At 45.1% G+C, this 21023-nt stretch overlaps 1 protein-coding gene across 1 annotated transcript in view; it reads right to left on the reverse strand.

Annotated features, from left to right (window-relative positions):
* Sh3rf3 (SH3 domain containing ring finger 3) overlaps positions 1–21023 on the reverse strand; it is a 156158-nt gene that overhangs the window by 117928 nt on the left and 17207 nt on the right. Inside the window, exon 2 of the mRNA XM_059243805.1 lies at positions 10247–10522. Within this exon, the coding sequence (XP_059099788.1) occupies positions 10247–10291 (45 nt within the window). The 5' untranslated portion in view covers positions 10292–10522. The remainder of the gene's footprint in view (positions 1–10246; positions 10523–21023) is intronic.

The following is a 21023-nucleotide window of genomic DNA, read 5'->3' on the forward strand; positions in this document are numbered from 1 at the left end:
AAGGAGCAAGTGGTTCCTGCACAGTTCCATCAGGCTGAGGGACACTCTGGCAGCACCTTTGTGGTAGCTGTCTGTTCTGGCTCAAGTGGCACTCTGGATCCGATGCCTGTCTGAAGCCCGAGGAGAGCAGCAGGATGCAGAATGCGTTTATTCATTTGGTACTTGTTTTCTTTATGGGGACCAAACCAAGAGAACATACAGAGCCAGTCATCCTTGGATATAAAGGAAGTAACTCACTTTGCCTATGGATGTTGAAAAAGGGTTTTGTTTGTTTTGTTTTTCTAGATCTACACCTAATCCAAACTCACACAGTGAGGAAGGGATGTTTTAGTGCTGGTGATAGAGACACACAGTCTAGCATGTCAGGGCTACCATCATAAAATTATGTGCTCTAGATTTGGACCTCTTCAGCACTCCATGCAAGACCAAAAAAAAAACCAGTGTCTGATTTTTATGGTTAGATCCTATCAGGTCTCAGATTTGTTGCCACAAATTTAAAAAACCCTCAGGTCAGTGCATTTAGAAGGACAGGGAAAGAGGGATTATTATTTTGAAGGCTCTCTAGTACATGGAGAAATACCCCTTCTTAAAACACTTAAGGCTTCATAATGGGGATGGCAAGGGCTAGTCATTGGTTTTCAGCTGCTTCCCTAAGGCAGTCACTCATTCTCTCCTCGGGGACACCCATCCAGGGAGGTTCCTGAGTGCTACGTGGGGAGCATGTAGAGACACCCATGCATTTGTCTTCTAGAGCGGTGCTCTATTGCAGACATCAGTAACCGAGTCTAGAAAGGACCAGACAGTAAGCCTTTTTGGGCTTTGCAGGCCATTTACTCAATTCTGTGATAGACACATGAAGGTAGCCAATGCCTGAGTGAATGGACACACACAGCGATGTGCTAGTAAAACCAAATTTACAGAACCAGATGGCAGGTGAGTTTGGTTGGTCATCTTAGTTTACCAGCCCCCTGATGTAGGTGATCAAACTAAGCCAAAAAGATACCACAGACATCACTGATGGCCAAATCAGGTAGACGTGTTTCTGAACTAGCATGATAGTATGTGGTGATTTTATGAATGAAAACTGTTTCCATGACATCATGGCATTTTCTGGTGCAAAACTCTACTTCATCTATAAGTTTCATGTCAAGTACTCATTATTTACTACAGGGCGGCAGGCTTCATCCATATGCTGCTTTCCCTATTCTCTGATATTTCTGAATTTGGAAAATATACCAAATGTCTATTGGCACACAGCCCTGGCTCTTCTCGGAATTCAGATGGTCTCGAGAGGGAGGGCGGAGGGGGGGTCTAAATAATTGCAAGTTGGAGCTGTGATTATGAAGGGGCTGTTTAAGAGCTAGATAGCCTTTCTTCCCAAGGCGTAGTGGATAATACACTAGTACAGTGCCACCTTCTATAAGGATCTTTAGATCAACGTTTTAAATAATGTATCTGCCTCCTCTAACACTGATGCGGCCATTTAACTTTTTCTACTTGAGGAGAAAGAAAGCTACAAGCCTAGTGCCCCCTGTCAAGAACAGCAGCTGGAGCTGGATGTCCCTAGATCTTCCCAGGCCGCCAGAGCACAGCGTCCTTGGACATTACAGGTACAGCTTGGAAAGGGGCATAGGAGGGTCCCTTTGGCCATGCTGGAGAAAGCAGAACACACACAACTGATATTGGCAACAGCAGGTATGGAGACCCTGGGGTCAATCCCCTCCCCCCTCCCCCCTCCCAGTCTCCTCTCTACTATAGTTAAGGGATGTCCAAAGAAGTGGTAATGTGTCAGAGCCCAGAGAAACCAGATCCCTTGAGCTTTCTAGGATGACCACGGCCCCACCCCCAAGCACAGCCCCCAGCCCCGCCCCAGCCAGCCAGCTGCAGCCACTGCCTCAAAGCACTGTCAAGAAAGAGGGAAAATTAAAAATGCAGAAGACCAGAAGCTCCTCAGCTTTTTTTTTTTTTTTTTTCTGTAGAAATGACACAGAACTGTGCCTCCGGTCACTGCTGTGTTCCCACAGAGGCTCTTAATGGAGTCATTGGCTGCCACTGACCCCCACAGAGCAAGCTGGCTCGGCAGCCCCCAGCTCTGATCTGACAGACCTCTCAATCATCTGTCCCAGCTCAGCTGCTGCCAGTGGCCAGGACTCTTCCGAGAGAGAAGCAGGGACAGACCTCTCACTACCCCAGCACAGAGCTGGTTTCTCCAACACACCCCACAGCTGGCACATCTGGAAAGTAACTGAAAAGGCTAAAGAGATTCGACGAGAAGACATGAACACTACCAACTGCCAGATCTCTTCTCTCCACGTGCAGAGAGCTCGAGCTTCATTATAGATGCTTCCATATCTCTCCCTTCTGCATGCCCATCACTGTTGTGTGCTGAGAATGGGAAGTAAGCGATCTTGACCAAGCCTCAGGGAGAAGACAGTGCTACATTTTAAGTGCCTGCATCTAAGAAGGAGAAAGGTAGTAGGGTAAAAAAATGGAGTCTCCAGCATAGGCGCACCATCACACAGGAGTGATACAGCTCTAAAGAGGAAGGATCTAAAGAGCAATGGGAGGGCTGAGTTGCCATCAGTTGAGGAAGGGCACAGAGCTGAGGGAATAGATAGTGTTGTGCCCAGAGTCCAGACACCCAAAGACCACCAAGAGACCAAACCCGATGCAAAAGCAAAGAGTCTTTTTATTACGAGTTAACTCGGGCCTCTCTGTCTGTCTGATGCAGCAGCAGAGCAGGAGAGACCCCGAGTAGCAATGGGGCAGGGTTTTTACAGGGAGTAAAGCAAAGGGGGGACTTGGGGTCTACAGACTACATAGGAACAGACTCAGGATTGGTTTATGCAAGTGGCAATCATGTTAGCAACTTTTAATTGGCTAGGGTTAGTTGAGGGTTCACCAGGGCTATAGTTATCCATTTGGAGGCAGGCCTGGACAAGTCCCAGGCTTTGTCCTTGAGCTGCTGTAGAGGCTGGCTGGCCCAGCACATACTGACTGTGGGGGCTGGCTCAGTGGCCCAGGCTTGGTGCGTCCTATCTTCCTGTCCCTGCTGGCAGGGGCATCATTGATTAATTGTCTTTTGTTCATGGCCCTCTCAGAAACTGCTTGCTCAATCTTAGGAATCTGAAATTGAGGCCTGATCTCTCAGAGAAGACTGAGTAGCCTGTAACGGCGTCTGCTTGGTCCTCTCAGATAGACAGATGTACCAGGCCAGGAAGCCTGAGGCCTGCTGGAGACAGAAATGGCCAGGTATAGGGTAAGCTGGGGCGTAGGTAAGGAGTGGAATGAGGGCTGAGAAGGCATAGTGCTGGGTTCGAAAGAACCTTGGAGACAGTGCAGGTTCTCATACTGACTTAGATGGGTTCTAAGCAGAGCCCTGGTGACATGGCTTTGAAAAGTCACTGCATCCATCCATGGTAAAACATGCTAAGGGCCATGCTGCCAAGGTCAGCACACAGGAATGTCTGAGGGAAAAGCGCTCATGTTGTACATTCATCTTATTTGCCTATAGAACTTCAGCTGGGACTTTGCAGAACCATTGCTTGCTTCTTACTAAGATTGTGCGGTTGTTGACCATTTCGTTTCTTTGAACCCCATCTTGAGATCAGAAGAAGTGGCGGGGCAAGGCCAGGGTACCGTAAGCACATGTCCTTTTCTGGAGCCCTTGGGTCTTCTTTAAAACCCCTTTTCAGGGCGGGAACAGAGGAATCCAGAAGAAGGTCAGGAAGAGAGCTGAGCCCCACTTTGAGTGCTCCTGATAACTTTTTCAAGTCAAGTAGGCAAGTGGAGTGCTTTGAAAGGAGTGACTTAGGACCCCATCTCTCTTTGGGCTCCTCCTGCTTTGGGTCATGGATACCGAAAGAGCATGTAGCTAACATGCCTGAGTCACTCAAGCCCGGAAAGCATGCATCCCTGCAGCAGGAGGCAGTGGAGATTGATGCTATGGCCCACGAGACTGCACCCGGAGGCTGGTCCAGGTGGCTGGCTGGGCTGCAGACTGTGGAGCAGGCTTTGTACATCCAGGGCAAGGTCTCTCCACATGGAAGCGGCACAGAGAGGAAGCTCCGTTCTTGTGATTGTTTCCTTGCCCTAAGCCAGACATGCCTACTGAGAGAATTGTGCCTTTCTCTGAACCAGAAGAAAGGGAAGGACAGACAGAAGACATATGAATGTCTCCTATGAACTCCATTCATCACATGCCTTTGCTAATATATTCCTGATATCAACAGTTAAAAAAAAAACACCTCAAAAATTGAATCCATGCTCCAAAGTCACTATGTGACAAAAAACCCAAGATTCTCTCATATGACTCTTGGATCCAAGCAATATGCAGTCAGTCCCTTGGGTAGGAAGAACAGAGTCTGGGAATCATGCTGGATTGATTCACAAAGGAAAGAGTTTTTGGGCTGTTGGGAAATGGTCATTTAAAAGACAGCATATAATCTTAAGCAGGTCAGATGGGGGAGTTTGCAGAGACACCAGCAGAACCACAGTCTGAGCAGGTCAGGACATATTGTGATGGCATTTGTAAAGGTGGCATTTTGCTAACTCAAAGCATCCCCTGGGCCCTGGAGCATTGTGAGCAGCTGAGGACTGGAGGATGAGTTAAGGGTCTGAACAAAGCAGTGGTTATACCTACCACAGTGGCTCTCAACCTTCCTAATGCTGCAGCCCTTCAATACACTTCCTCATGCTGTGCTGAATCCCACCCATAAGATTATTTTCGTTACTACTTAATGACTATAATTTTGCTACTGTCATGAATTGGAATGTAAGTATTTTATTTCCGATGATCTTAGGTGACCCCCTATAAAAGGACCATTTGACCCCTAAAGGGGTCTTCACCCACAGGTTGAGAACCACTAATCTACCATGTTCTGTGGCTCTTCCATGTGACTTCTCACTGAGGATTGAGGTTTGAGGCCAGTTTCAGTACTGCTGGTGTTGGGGAGCAAAAGGAATTCCATGAGCAGCCAGGCATTGCTCGGAAAGACTTTGTAGCCTTTGCATATTCACAATGCTGCAGAATGAATTATCAGGGGCAACCCAGGCCCTTTACAGTCAGCAGAGTTCCCTAGCACAATGATGCCAATGTCTCTAGAACTTGTACAGTGGGAGCTCAAGAAGCATTTTCTGAGTTTTATAGTTGAATAGAAATAAGAGCCAGAACCTGGAAACAACCTAGATGCCCCTCAACTGAAGAATGGATTAAGAAAATGTGGTACATATACACAATGGAGTACTACTCAGCAGAGAAAAACAGTGATAGCATGAAATTTGCAGGCAAATGGATGGAACTAGAAAATATCATCCTGAGTGAGGTAACCCAAACCCAGAAGGACAAACATGGTATGTACTCACTCATAAGTGGATTCTAGATATAAAGCAAGGAACAATCAGACTGCAACCCACAGAACCAGGGAGGCTATATAGCAGGGGGGACCCTAGGATGACTGGCTTAGAATAAGTTTTGGTTTTACTCAATTACTGGGCAAGCCTCAATGAAACATTTCACTATTAGGATAAGAATTTATACTGTTATCAAGCTGATAATAGAAAAATAAATAAAAATGAAAATAAAAAAAAGAATGGTAGCAAGCTGTTGAAACTATAATGAAACTCACCACTCCCTCTTATGCCCATAGCTCACCTCTTTACTGGACTGCTACTGCACACCTCAGCAGACTGATGGTACTTGTCTCAGTGTCTCTGACTTAAAATACTACAGCATCATCGCACAAGGACTTTCTTTTCTTGAATCCCATGGGTTCTTATAGAGAGTGAGAGACCTCTGGATCTGACTCCCGAAGCACAGTGACACCCATCGTATCTACGTTACCTGTTTAGTAGCCCATCTGTGCCTCACCCCTGTCCTCCAAAGAGCAAAGCTGTCCTGTTCTGTATGCACCTCTCACTTCTCACTCTCCACATCTACATCCCTGGCAAGACTTGGGCAATTCCCAGAGCCCCACTGAGATACACATGGCCATGTCCCAACAGCCTCCTGCTACCTCACACTTCAGTTAAGTTAATGATGCTTATGTCCCAGTGTCCCTGGCTCATGTCACCCGGGTTTGCCACCACAGACCATGATGTCATTTAGATGTGTTCCATTGTGGCATTTGCAAGACCTGACAGACCTATAAAAACCAGGGCTGGTAATGACTTCCTATATTAGTTATTATGACCAAATACCTAACAAGAAGCAACTTGACGAAGATCTATTTTGGCTCACTGTTTGAAGGCACAGCCACCATGGCAAGGAAAGTGTGACAGTAGGATGTGAGGTAGACACAGGAGCAGAGAGAAACCAGAAGTGGTTTCTCCTATCAAAGGCCTTCTTCCCAACGACCTACTTCCTCCATCTGGGCCCAACGTGATAAATGCCCGACACCTCCCCCAGATGGCATCACCACTTGGGACCAAGGATTCAAACACAAGACTGTGAAGGGCATTTGACACCCAAACTGTAACACTTCCTTTTAAAACTCTCCATTGGGGTGGCATTTGAGAAGTCACAAAGTGGTTGAATTAAAACCTCATTTTTACCTGCAGCATTATCGTTTGAATAGGTAGCATTAAAACAACATCAAGTCATTGTAAAACCAATCTGTTTTAAGAAGAGAATGATAACCTTTTGTAACATGACTTTCGAAGCCGTATTTATCAGTTCCCAGTAGCTTCATTCCCCCCCAAACCAGCAAGTGCAAATACAAAGACTGAAGACAAGTAATGCCGAACCTTCCAGCAGGTCTGAGGCTTCATGGGGTTCCTCTCTGTGTCTCCTTAGTCCACAGAAAGGCTGGGCTTACGGGGAGGGACCGTGTGCAGATAGGGGCCTGTCAACTAACTGGATGGATGGCGTTAGAATAACACTAACTTGCCAGTTCCCGGAAGCTCAGCTTTAGATCCGACTGTTAGTCCCTACTCCATGGGGCTGTATCTCAGTGGCACCTGCAGACACTGTCCAAGTCCGGCCAGGAAGCATGGAACCAGGTGGGGCGCTCCAAGAAGATGCCCACATCCTCTGGGACCGAGGTGTGGAGAGGGCGAGAAATGCATACCCAAAAGGGGCAACTTTGCTCCTTGGAGGATGGGGGGGGGGCATAGATAGGCTAGGGACACGCTGACATGGATATGATATGGTTGGTGTCTCAGTGCTTTGGGAGTCACACTCGGGAGGTCTCCCATTCTTTATAGGAACCCACAGGATTCAAGAAAGAAAGTCCTTGTGCAAAGATGGTGTGATATGATACTTCCATCTGGATGCCATAGAAACAGCCACCCTTGGTGACAGGAGAGCCCTGGACCCTGTCACAGCTGGTCCAAGTCTCCTTCTAGGGAGCCTCAAAATACCAAACCTACATCAGGGACGTACTGAGGCCAACAGAGCCACACACCCTAAGCATGCCAGCCACAGAACAAATCCAAGACAAGCTGCGCTCTCATTTGCCCCTTGAAGACTAATGCACGGTTTCTTCGGAAACACAGAATATTCGGGTCTATCACCCTCTACACTGGAGGGAGTCTTCACGCCTTGTCTCATCTTCCTCCTGCATATGGCAGTACTATGCAGCTTCCCTTGAGGTGGTCTTTTGTTACACTCATTTCTCTAGACTTCTGGACCTGTCTCCCAAGTCCAGGTTCCAGGAAGGGCTGTGCCTCTGTCTCTAAACACAGTACAGTGCCTAGCATGGGTCAGGCCCTGAATATTTGTGTGTGTGTGTAATAAATAGACAAATATCCATTTGTCCTCTTGTCCAGGGGACTCTGGTATTTACTGGCAGTGAGTGCTACAGGCAGAAGCATCTAGAATGGAAATGGAAGGCAAGGGAGTCCAGGATCCTACAGGAAGAAGCTGGCCTGCCAGGAAACACCCCAGGGCTTTACATTCTACTTGGTGAGCTGTCCGGCCGAGCGCCCCTGTGTGCCCACAAGGAGAGTCTGACTCCATTGATTCAGTCGCTGGAGCCAAGAGAGCTAACACTCATTTGGAACCTGTTTTCTTAGCAAGGATGCAAGAGGACACTAAGAAGTTACAACTGCCAGAGCAGAGCACCAGCACACACAGGGTGGAGTACAGTCGCTCAGGGCAGGCTCTCCAGAGCAGAGAAGCCTGCAAGGCATCCTGGGAAGGCACCAGAGGCTTCAGACGGAGAAAAGGAAAAGAGAAGGAGACAGTGAAGAAGACCAGGGCGGGCTTCCCCCGGGAGCTAAGTGAGATGACAGTGGGAATTAGCATCTCAACGCCTCCATGAAAGGAAGAGAGAAAGGGCTGGATCCCAGAACGGAAAACAGATTAGTCACTGTCAGGGTGCACAACAGAAGACAGACACAGCAGTCTGGCACAGGAACCATCAACTGAAAACGGAGTGCGAGGTGTTCTTGAAGCCCGCTGGAGCTGACGAGCTGCAATGTTACAGCCAAGCTCTGTACCTGCAGAGGAGGAGGAGGCGGGTGGGGAAGAGTGACTATAGTTCTGTCGTTTACAGCCTTGGAGCGAGGGGGCAGGAGAAGGAAAAGGAGGAGGAAGGAGGGAGGAGAGAGGATCCCAGAGTAAATACCACAAGGCTCCACCTGCTTCCCTGGCAACTTTAAATGTTGTAATGAGTACAAGCGCTGCTCGGTCACCTGGCAGCCATGAATAAAGGCAGGAACTCCAGCAAGACCACAAACCCGACTCATCGTTTCACTGGCTCCACAGGAAATGCTGTTTGGTTAGTGACCAAGTCCTCAGGCTAGGTACTTCAAAGGATACTCCATGCCAGGCTGGAGAGATGGCTCAGTGGTTAGCGGCACCCACTGCTCTTCCAGAGGACTTGAGTTCAACTCCCAGCACCCATATGGTAGCTCATAACTATAACTCCAAATCCATGAGATCCAATACCCTCTTTCTGGCCTCTGTGGGCATCATGCATGCACATGGTGCACAGACATACATGCAGGCAATACATTATACCCATAAAATTAATAATAATAATAATAGAGATTCTTCATGCCTAGTTGATTCCACTGTTGCCCTGCAGGAGGGGTGTGAGGGATGAACTGGGGTTCTACAGTAGTTCTACCATGATCCCTTGAGTCCTGGGAACACTCAGCTCCCTCGCATATACTCACTATTGAAAACGGTAAAATTACTATTGATGCCGACAGCTCACCAGTCTCAAGAGTCAGCACCAGTGCTGGCTGGAGCCATGCACCAGTGGGCCAGGTCATCTCTTACCATTCCACAATCAAAGATGAAAATCAAAACAAAACGAATGTCAGTGCAAAAACCACAGCTCTCACCTCGAAGAGAGTAAGAGCTGGATTATTCTGGAGCCATTTTGAATGACCAGGACCTGGGAAACCACATTTAGGTTACCTACCCCCAAAGCCATACTCCATCATGGCAGTCATTTCATGAAGTTGTATAGTTTTTACAGAACAAGGAAAGTCAATAATCCAGTCAAGTTTAAAATACAGTGTGGTGATATTTTGTTTGTGTTCTGACAAATAAAGCTTGCCTGGAGATCAGAGTGGGGAGCTAGCCACTAGTTAACCATAGAGGCCAGGCAGCGGTGGCACACGCCTTTAATCCCAACACCAGGGAGGTGGAGACAGTAATATAAGGTGGGAGGAGACAGGAGCCCCCCTTTTAAGGCTGAGGAGTCGTAGAGGTAAGAGGTGACTCTGGCTACTTTATTTCCCTGATCTTTCAGCATTTACCCCTATATCTGACTCCAGTTTTCCATTATTAAGACCAATTAGATTGCTACAATACAGCAAGTTGGGAGAAGCTTGTCTATAGGCCTAAGATGTTCTCTGATGACACGGTTAGCTTTTGGGGTGGTGGAAGCCAGTAGTTTGTTAAATTAGTAGGTTCAAAAAGGTTTTCATCTTCCAGTCAGAGGGTGTTAGTTCTGACACTGAGGTCTTCAAAGAATGGCTGTTGGGGGATAATGCTAGCCTAAAACAAGGTAGTTAGTCTCTGGACCTGCAACATTCCAATCTCTCCACGGTCCTGGACTTCTATTCAGTCAGCCACCCTCTGCAGACACAGCCTCTGAGGACTTCTCATTCACACAAACAAAATCAATAACAAAACAATCAAATCCACGAAGCAAGACACATTCCCCTTTCTTCACAGGCACAGACAGGAAGGGTGGTCATTTGCTCATGGCCTAGCAGAGAAGCCTAGATGTAGCCTCTTGGTTAGAAAGACATGAGTAGACATAGAGGCCAACCACAGGGCTCACCTTACCTTAGTGAAGGTCAGACAGTCTTTGTCTTGGTCTCTGTCCTTCATCTCAAAATCATAAAGTGCTTTGCCTTGGGGCAGAGCCTGTGGCAAGGGCCTGACACACTGGATGTAGCTGGCTGGTAGGAAGCCATGAGTGCCCTGCAGCTCCCCATGGTACCAGTTCTCATCCACCTTGCGCCGCAGGATGATGATGTCCCCTTTGTTGAACTTGAGGTCACCAGGTTCTTTTCCCTCATAGCTGTAGAGGGCCTTGCCATAGGGAAGCTGGGATAGATTCTGAAACAGAAAATAGCAGGTGATTACTTGGAATGGCCCTCCCTAATAACCCGAGAAATTTGTCCGTGGAAGCATGGGTTCAATAGTTATTGCGTGTCTTAAGTGTAAACAACATTCTAAAGGAACAAACAGTCTAACATAGGAACACGTACGTTCTCTGACCTCAGCAAGATAGTCCCTACAAGAGCAAACTTCTCAGTCCTATACACGAGGGCCCAGTGCAGCCCAGCTTTCTACAGAGATCACTTCACTGCATTGAAAAGGCTCCAAAGGAGGTGATGAGTTATTATCTGTCGGAGATGAGGAGGATACAGGCACAGGAGGGGGCAGCCAATATCTCACCCATTGTGTGTGTCTCCTCTGTGGACCAGTGGTACATACTCGCCCAGCCCAGGTGAGAGATGTCCGGCAGAGGAATTCAGAGGCTACTCCACCTCTAGTCCCAGGTCACACATATCCCTGTTCCCCAAGCCACACAAGCTTTCACTCCACACAACCATCTGCTCCAGAGGGAAGGACACTTCCGAGAATATCTAACCCTGGTCTTGTACAGTCGGGAGGTGTTTTGTCATTCTGTCAATGTTTATCAACTTATCTGGATGTCGTCTGCTACTGTGGTCTCAAACAGCGACCACAGTTAACGCCCAAACAAAATTGTTGGCTCCCTTCTCATGGCGGCAAGGACTCCCCCAATCCTACATTGATCAGATGTTACTGTCCACGCCCTGTACTTCTCTAACTGGCCCTGATTGGTAAATTCTGGCCAGCTGCCTAAGTGTCTCTTGCTTTTCTTTCCTGGTGGTCCACACTTGTTCAATAATCCATTTTGTGCCCGAGGAAAGCCTTGTCATTGTGCCAGAGTCAATGTCCAGCAATTCCCTACGAGAAGTGGCATTTTTCTCACAAGGGCCGCCTGAGCCAAGGGTTCTGTAGTATTTAAATCAATCAATAGCTATACAAAGCTCAAAGCCGCAGTACATCAAAAAGTCTTTGTAGAGGGTTTAATAGCACATTGCAAATCAATCATTCCACATTTATGTCTCAGAGATGTCTGATGACAGCATTTAAGAGAAACCTGCTGGCAGATTGACAAACAACCCCCACTAGCCAATTAAATAGTAACACCAGAGAACTTTTCATTACAGAACTCATTCTGGATAGCTTTGCGGTCTAAGCACAATAGACTGTTCCCAGCCCAGACTTTAGAGAGCACTGGCGAAAGGCAATTTGCAATCCAATACTTTGCTTAGAAAAGACTAAAGAGGTGGCTGGCTGTGGGCCATCAGAAAAACCCCAGGGCCATATAGTGGCCAACCAGTCCCTGGCCCATGGCTTTTCCATTGGGAACAATTTTTCCCAAGATATTTTTGGTTGTCACATGGAAGAGAGGTGCTGGTGGCATGTAGCGAGCAGGGCCAGGGTTGCTGCCAAGTACCCCTCAATTCACAGCACGTTCATTCCCCAATAACCAAGAATTTACCAAGCTCAGGGTATCAATAGATCGGGAAACCCATCCCCGCTCTGCTAGCTAATTTACAAAAACATGCCGTTTCTCCTTCTTCAACTCCGCTTACTGCCACATTAAAAGTCAAATAATGACAGGAATTTCCTGGCAGGAATATTTTCACTATTGACTATATGGTAACACTTAGAATTTTCCTCAGAAAAGGGGTTTTGAGTAGCGGTAAGAAAACAACATGTTCTTTCGTTCAGAAAAGCACCTCCACTAGGTACCCACAGGAACTTCCCTTGACATAGGCTGGCACTGTGTGCCCTCTCTTTCCTAGACTCATCTTCTCATTGACAATGTGTGTGCTCGAAGCAGTAATCTTAGAGGAGGGCTTTGGTGGCTGTTTGGAAGCTTCTGCTACCATTGATCGCAGTGTAGACCATGCCAAACCTACGCCATGGCCCTCTCCTTCAAAGATCTCATTCCAATGAACATGGAGCCCTCCCCCAGCTGCCCCTGCTCAGAAAGGACTTGGCTTTCTCCAGCCAGGCTGACACAGGGGCCATTTCAAGTACCGTTCTCATCCATATGGACAACCATGGCACCGCATCACCCAGTGTAGCTGGGAGGGTAGGGATGTAGTGTCAGGGAAAGAGGAAATTCCTAGGAGCCAGCTTGGCTTTAGGGCCTGGACTGCAGAATACCGCTCAGGCCAGAGACCCACAAGTTACCCACTTCCTGGTCCTGAAAGGCATCAATCCTGAGCCTCAGGGGACTCTGGTTTTTGTTGATTCTTTACATGGCTGCCAGTCCCACACGTATGTGGGCCACAGGCTACTCTTCACCACAGTTACAGACCCAATTCTACTTGCCTCTGTGTGTCCCCCACTCTTAAATCTACCTGTACGTCCACGGCCATGCCAACCAGTAGATTTCAAACACAGTCTAGCCACTTGTTTGGAACGCATGTCTTCTGGACATCCCATAAACTCTCTCTGTCCCTTTATCCCTACTTCCTGTATTCCTCATCCTGACCATGCAAACTCCATCTAACTGTTCCCATCCTTCCCCGAACCCCAGCCTTCCTCCTCAAAGCTTGCTAATCTACTGCTATAATCTTGCGTCTAACCCCCTACCTACCTCTCCTCTGTTCTCAATGTACTATACTGTGTGCGGGCTGCACAGGTGTAAATCAGAGCCTACCCTGCAAATTCCAGTGGCTTTCACTGTGCCAAGGGACAACCCCTTGGCACAGGAGCAAATGCACACTTTTCTATCCATGCTGGGTAACATGACAACTCCCGAGGAGGAGATGCACTTCTGAATTCTGTGGGCTCTGCTGACACAGCTCCACACCATCTCTTTCCCCCTTCTAGATCCACAGCACTGGTACTGGGCTCCTAGACCTGGAAGTTTCCTGTCTGCTGCATTAACAGGGCTGTGCTGTATTCACCCTGACAACCAGGACCTGAGAGAAGCCCAAGAAACAGTAGAGACCATCTTTTTGCTGTGAGTTCAAAGGAACTCAGGGTATTCCCGAGGCAGGCCTGTGTCTCTGCTGCAGTTAGTAGGTAAGGAGAAAGGAGTAGGGATAGGCAGGGGCAGGGGAGGTCAGAGCTCACTCCTGCATCCCTTCTGACTCTCTTGAGCATCTAATAGAACAAAGTCTATAGAAGCAATATAGACACGGTTCTGAATAACACACACACACACATACACACACACACACACACAGACACACACACGTCAGAAATGATGTTAACAGGAAGTTATCCAGGAGCATAAGAGCCAGAAAACGGAACTCCCTGTTAAAAGATGCTCAAAAACGTGACTTATGGCTCTTTCCAGTCTTTGATCTTCAAAGCCCATTATAAGGTTAACTAATTAGTTCATGGATGGTTCTAGAGGAAGACGAGTATTACTGGGGAGGAAGCAGAGATGAGACTCGTGCAAATCTCACCGTGGCAACCCATCGAACTCCCAGGTTCCCGCTGCCTGTGTTCCAATCACAGCCATTTGCTTTCTTTCCAGAGACAACTTCTCTCACAGGGAGGGCATTCCCCTTAGGAAGAATTGAGTTCAAACACGACCAGGAAGCCACCATTAAGGCATTAAGAAAAGGAAATAAAAGGAAAAGGGAAGAAATATATCTGGGAAGCCTACAGAATAATTAACACCAGCTACCCTGCAAGGCATTAATAATAATTAAAACTTATAATGTCAATTTCATGGCTCATTACTCAGATGAGACACGCAGATCTTCCTCTGGGCTTAATGTCCTACCCCACAGAGACAGGGTTCTTACATATGCATAGCAGCGCTTTCCAGCTTCTAAGGAATCAAATTCAGCAGTTTGCTTTGACAAATGGGATTCCATTATACCTCCAACTCTGCAGGATATTACACACATCGCTAGACCACGGGGTCACCATGGCCTGAGCAAAGTGGATGAGCACTCATAGATGGCTCCTACACCACCAGAGCCCCAGAAAACCAGAGTGGAGCACAGGAATCAAGAACCCTTCCACCTTTAGGCTCTATGAATTCAGTGTTTTTCACTCAATGCTTTCTATGTAGAGTTAGATCAACCTGTTAGCAAAGGCTATGGGTTCCATCGTTACAGACAGTTAGTCCATTTTTGTCCATAATGCCTGACCTGATAAAGGTCACAGGATCAAGACATTAACTGGTTAAATAACTATGTGAAAGTTATGGAATCACTTTTGCCAAGCCCTAGATAAAAGTAAGTACATAAATAAATGAAGCAAACCAAAAGGTAGACACACACACACACACACACACACAGAGCTTACTTTTGCTAGGAACACAGATCAGTGAACGTGTGTGTGTGTGTGTGTGTGTGTGTGTGTGTGTGTGTGTGTGTTCAACCTTGGGCCAGTGGTACTCTTGTTATTTTTTTTTTTTAATCAAGGATCAATCTTTCCCCAGATTCTATCAAAGTGAGTCTGCCTGGTCCTCCCCTTCATGTACCCTTCCTCAAACCTCAGATCTAGCCCAGACCTCACATCAGTACATCAGCCTAGTCCGGCCACCCCTGCCTGCACAGCACACATCTCTAAGCTTCCTGCAGAACCCTCCCTGACTGCCCGCAACCTACAGGCTCCTCCCAGGCCACATCCATGGTCTTCACCCAACCAGATCCTGTACATCCTTCTCCAGAGTCTACCCAGGTGAGTTCACAGATCCTCTACACACATGTACATCAAATCCTAGATCTACCTCCAAATTTCAGTATAGGAACAGGACACACACCCTACACACCAGCCAGCTCATTGTGTCCACCTGACTCCATTTATCCAATTTTTTAGTCCTGACCCGACCTGTACAACCTGTGTTCTGAGCATCTACTCGGTCTAGATCAGATACAGAACTGACAAAAGTCCGCGTGCCCAGGAATCACTGCAAGTATACAAACAATATGAAAGATCAAGGCAGGATCTCCCCTCCAAAATCCACCAGTCCTACAGAAGTGTTCACCAATGAGAATTACCCAGATGAAGCCCAGGATACAGAATTTAAAATAACGACCATAAACTTCATCAAATGATTGAAGGAGTTTAAAGAAGATATAAACAGCTCAATAAATTAAAGAGAATAAATGTCTGAGCAGTACCAAAGAAAACACAAACATAAGGCTGGTGAAAATGGCAATAGAGGATTTGAAAATGGAACGCAACAAAGAGATAAAAACATTGAAGAGGACTCAAGAGAACATGAAGATGGGAATGAAAAACCCAACAACCTAACTAGAAAACCTAAGAGAAAGTCTCATAAGTAGAATAAATCAGGCAGATGATAGGACAGCAGTGCCCAGGATAAAGCAGATAAAACAGAGGGCCCAGACAGATAAGCAAAGACTATGAAATTAAAAAACAAAACAAAACAAAACAAAACAGGAAACGCAGAAGAAACACCGAACCTTTAAACCATAAAAACATGAGAGAGAAGAATCCCACATCAGTGGCATCAGCCAGATCATCAGTAAGATCATAGAAGATAACTTCCCCCAAATAAGGAAGGACATACCCACACAAATACAAGAAGTGCACAGAGCACAAACAGACAGGACCAGAAAAGAAACTCCCTAATGATACATCATAGTTAAAACACTAAGTATACAGAACAAAGAGAGAGGACCAAAAGCGAAAAGAGAAAAAAAAAAAAAGACATGTTACCTATAAAGAAAAACCCATGAGATTAACAGCTGATTTCTCAACAGAAAGTTTGAAAGCCAGAGGAGCCCAGAGCAATGCATTCCCAACCCTAAAAGACCACAATGACCAGCCCAGATTAATGTGCCCACCAAAACTATCTCCACCATTGAAGGAGAAAGAAAAACTTCCCATGACATGAGCAGCCTAAAGAAATTATATCCAAGAGTTACAAAATGTAAGAAGCAATGTGTTGGGGTGAAGAGAGAAGAACAGAGAGAGACAGAGGAAAGAAAACAAACATGGATAAAATTACTCCAACACAAAGCACCACTTAGAACACACCACCACCAGATTCAACAATACAATGATCCCAATCAACACATACCTTTCAATAAAACCCTGAAATATTAATGGCTCCCATTTCTCCCAGCAGAAGACACTGAACAACTGAATGAATCAAGAAACAAAAATGACCTGTTGTCTACAAGAAACACGTCTTAGCTTTAAAGGTAAGTACTGCCTTAGAGTGCAATGATGCACAAAAGGGCTCTAGTCAAAAGGGACAAGGAATTAGGCAGGCACCACTTTCCTAATATCTGACCAAATAGACTTCAAACTAAAACTAACCTGAAGAGGTAAAGAGGGACACTTCAGTCTAACTGAGGGAACAGTTACCAACAAGACATTAATACCCTAAACATATATGCACCAAACCCAGTTTCATAAAAAGTGTACTTAATTGAGTATATAATTAAGAATTAAAGACATAGATTATCATTAACTCATTAAGACTAGGTCATTTCAATACCTCACTTTTTCTCTAGTTGAGCAGTCATTAGGACAAACATCTCTGTTTAGAGAAACATCAAAATTAAATACATCATAATCAAATAGATGTAAGAATATCTATTCTATTCAAACACCAAAGAATACATATTTTACTTAGCAGCTCATGGAAACCTCTATAAAATAGACCACACTCTGGGACACAAAACAAATCCTAACCAATTCAAATTCAGTAACCATGGAACAACTCTGTGTATCCAAATGACTCCAATGCAATAAAACTTAAAATTGACAGCATTTCTAGATTCATCCAAACCACTAAAACAAAACCGGAAGTCAATAACGTAAGCAGACCCACAATGTGTGAAAGAGCAACAGAAAACTCCCAACTAAAAAATGTCCGGGCCCAGATGGGTCCAGAGCAGAATCCTACTAGACTTTCAAAGAAGACCTACTGCCAATCCTTCTTAAACTATTCAGAACAGAAAAGAAACAGAAGCACCCCAAAATTCTATGAAGCCACTATCAAACTAATACCAAAATGCCATAAAGACACAACTAAAAAAGAAAACTGTGGGCCAATATTCCTGATGGACATAGATTTTTTTTAATGCTTAATAAAAAACTTGCAAACCAAATGCACACATACACCAAGAAGACTATCTGCCATGACCAAGTTGATTTTATCCCTGAAATGTAGGTGTGGTTCAAGACCTACAAGTAAGTAAATGTAATACACCACATAAATGGACTTAATGACCAATAAACAAACAAGCAAGGAAATGAAAAAAAAAAACCCACATAATTATGTCAGCAGATGTAGAAAAGGCCTTGGATAAGAGGGAACAACCTTCACTATAATAAAAATATATATGAGAAACACGGTCAATGTCATCCTGAATGGAGAAAAACTTAAAGCAATCCCTGTGAAATCAGCAATGAGACAGGACTGTCCATTATCTCTACTCCTTTTCAATATTGTGCTTGAAACACTAGCTGGAGCAATAAGGCAAGTGAAGGAAATAAAATAGATAAAAATAGGAAGATAAGAAGTCAAACTGACCCTATTTGCAGATGATATTATGAATATGAGATCCCAAAATTCCATGAGAAAACTTGCAGGGACAATCAACAATTTCAGCAAAGTGGCAGGATACAGTACAAGCTTCCAAAAATCAACAGCCTTCCTATACACCAACAACAAACAGAGAAAGAGACCATGGACACACTCCCATTCACAATAGTCTCAAAGAGAATGAAGTATATAGTAATAAAACTAAGAGGTGAGAGACCTCTACAATGAAAACATTAAAATTTCTGAAGAGATAAAGACACCAGAAAATGGAAAGACATCCCATGTTCGTAGATCAGTAGAATTAATATTGTGAAAGTGACAAATCCACCAGAAGCCATTTAGATATTCAATGCTATCCCAAGAAAAATCCCATCTCATTATTCACAGAATAGAAGGAAACTATCCTAAAACCCATATGGAACTTCTCACAGAAGACCCCCGATAGTCATATTACAGAGCCATAGTAATAAAAACAGTACAGAATGGGCATAGAAACGGACATGGAGATCGATGGAAGAAAACAGAAGACCCAAACACGAGAGCACATAAGTTTGGCCATCTACTTTTGGACAAGAAGGCCAAAAACATGTGCTAGAGAAAAGACAGCATCTTCAACAAGCAGGTTGGGAAAACTGAATGTGTACATACATTTTCAACAAATGGTGCTGGGGAAACCGAATGTCCACATGCAGAAGAGTGAAATTAGATCCACATCTATCACCTTGCACAAAAACTAAATTCAAATACATCAGAGACCTAAACTTGAAATGCCAAAACTGCTAGAAGAAAACACAGGCAGTGCCTTACAAGGTGCAGGAAAAGACCTTCTGAATAGGACCTCATTTGTCCAGGAATGGAGGCCAACAACTGATAAATCTCCTAAACCTAAAAAAAGCATCGGCACAGCTCAATAAACAGTCAACTGGATGGAGAAAAAGTCCACAGAATGGGAGAGAACCTCTGCCAGATGTACATCAGACAGAGGATTAATCTACAGAATATAGGCACTCAAAAAAACAAACTGTGAAAAAAAATCAAATGACCCATTCACAAAATGGGCTGGGCACCTGGAGAGTTCTCTAAGGAAATAAAAGAAAGTTCTGCTAAGAAATATCTCAAAAAATGTTCATCTTTCCTATCAGTTAGAGAAATGCAAATCAAAAGAACTTTGAGACTTCACCGTACCCCAGTCAGAATGGCAAAGAACAGATCAAGAGGCAGCAAGTGATGGAGGGGGTTGTGGGGAAAAGGGGACCCTCGCCCACTGTTGTTGGCATCGCAGACTTGTCCAGCCCCTCTGTGAATCAGTGTGGACAATTATCAAAGAGCTAAACATAGGTCTACCATACATATGGTCCAGCTCGACCACTCCTCGGCATATACCAGAAGACTCAACAGCCTGCTCCTCAGACACTTGCTCAAGCATGTTCATTCTGCTCTCCTCACAATAGCCAGGGAATGGAAACCAACCAGATACCCTTCGACTAATGAGTAATGAAAATGTGGTACATACACACTAGGGAATACTATTTAGCTGTAAAGAAAAAAAAACATGAAATTTTAGGTAAAGTTGCAGGGATTAGAAAAAGACCATATTGAGTGACAGAGAAAGACATGTTACATGTTCTCACCCATCTGTGGTTCAAAGCTCCAGCTCTTCACATGTAAATATATAACCTGGAGTAACTACAGAAGTATGCAAGTAAAGGAAGAATATGGATGGATAATAGAAAGGGTACAAGTGATTTCAGGGGGGAATGGGGAAAATGAGGTCACTAGGGAGGGGAGAGGAAGAGAAATATAGAAGGTGAGAGGAGTGCAAAATAATGGTAAGGATGTCTGAAAAAGTCACAAGCCACCATAATATTCTTTATGCACCTAAAATTAAAAATTCCCATCTGAGCTGACAGTACTCCCCCTCAAGAGCCACTGATTAGCTAACAAAGACCCCAACAGCAGCCATGAGAAGCCCCATTTTGAGTTGTCGCTCAGGGTTGTCCAAGAGACTCCCCAAACAAGCATGATTCCTAACTGCACTCTAAATATTTATCCTTATGCCTACATAAGTGTAGTTTTTTTTAACCTCCTATCAAATAAACTTCTCTTTGCAACAGATGTAGACCATTACAGGAAACCATAACCAAGGACAATTTAGAGAGAAGTGATTGTGTGGTACCCAGCACCAACAGATAGATTACTACAACATAACTCCTACATCTAAGACTCAGGAAGCATCGCTGAAGAAGGGGCAGAAAAATCCTAAGGGCCAGAGGAAGAGTGAGTATTCTGTGAGATTGTGCCTCCTAGAAATATCATGGAAGTTATACATGTGAAATCTCAACAATACGATTGCGTAAACTAGACCGGAACAAGGACAATACCCACAGACAGGAAGAGGAAAGCTCATGGAACCTCAACCCTTAGACAATGAACTGTGGATAACTGGGGAATCCCGAGAGCAGGAGAAATTATCTTCCCTAGAGAACACAACAGAACACCAACTGGTTATCTAATACCAAGTGGGAGGTCCTGATACGATATACATATAGGTAACATGATAGGGACCGAGCATGTTGTATTTGTATATTTAGGAGTATGTGTGTGTGTGTGTGTGTGTGTGTGTGTGTGTGTGTGTGTGTATAACAACAAGTAAAGAAAAACAGCATGAATTTGAGAGACAGGAAGGAGGTTGCATGGGAGGGGTTGGCTAGAGGAAAGAAAAGAGGAAAAATGATGTAATTAGAATTCAAAAAAATTATTAAAAAAACAATCCTCTTTTTGGCTATTTGGATGAAATAAAGTATAAAACGCAAAGATTAAAAAGTAGCCCAAAGGGACTGAAGTATGTCTCAGCAGGACCTAGGTTTGATTTTCAGCAGCCACATAGTAGGTAGCTGACAACTGTCTGTAACTCCAGTTCCAGGGGATCTGACACCCTCTTCTGGTCTCACAGGTATGAGGCACAAACATGGTTCACAGGCATACATGCAGGCAAAACATCCATACACATAGAAC

Source organism: Peromyscus eremicus, chromosome 16_21 (genome assembly GCF_949786415.1).
Source record: "Peromyscus eremicus chromosome 16_21, PerEre_H2_v1, whole genome shotgun sequence".
Taxonomy (NCBI): Eukaryota; Metazoa; Chordata; class Mammalia; order Rodentia; family Cricetidae; genus Peromyscus; species Peromyscus eremicus.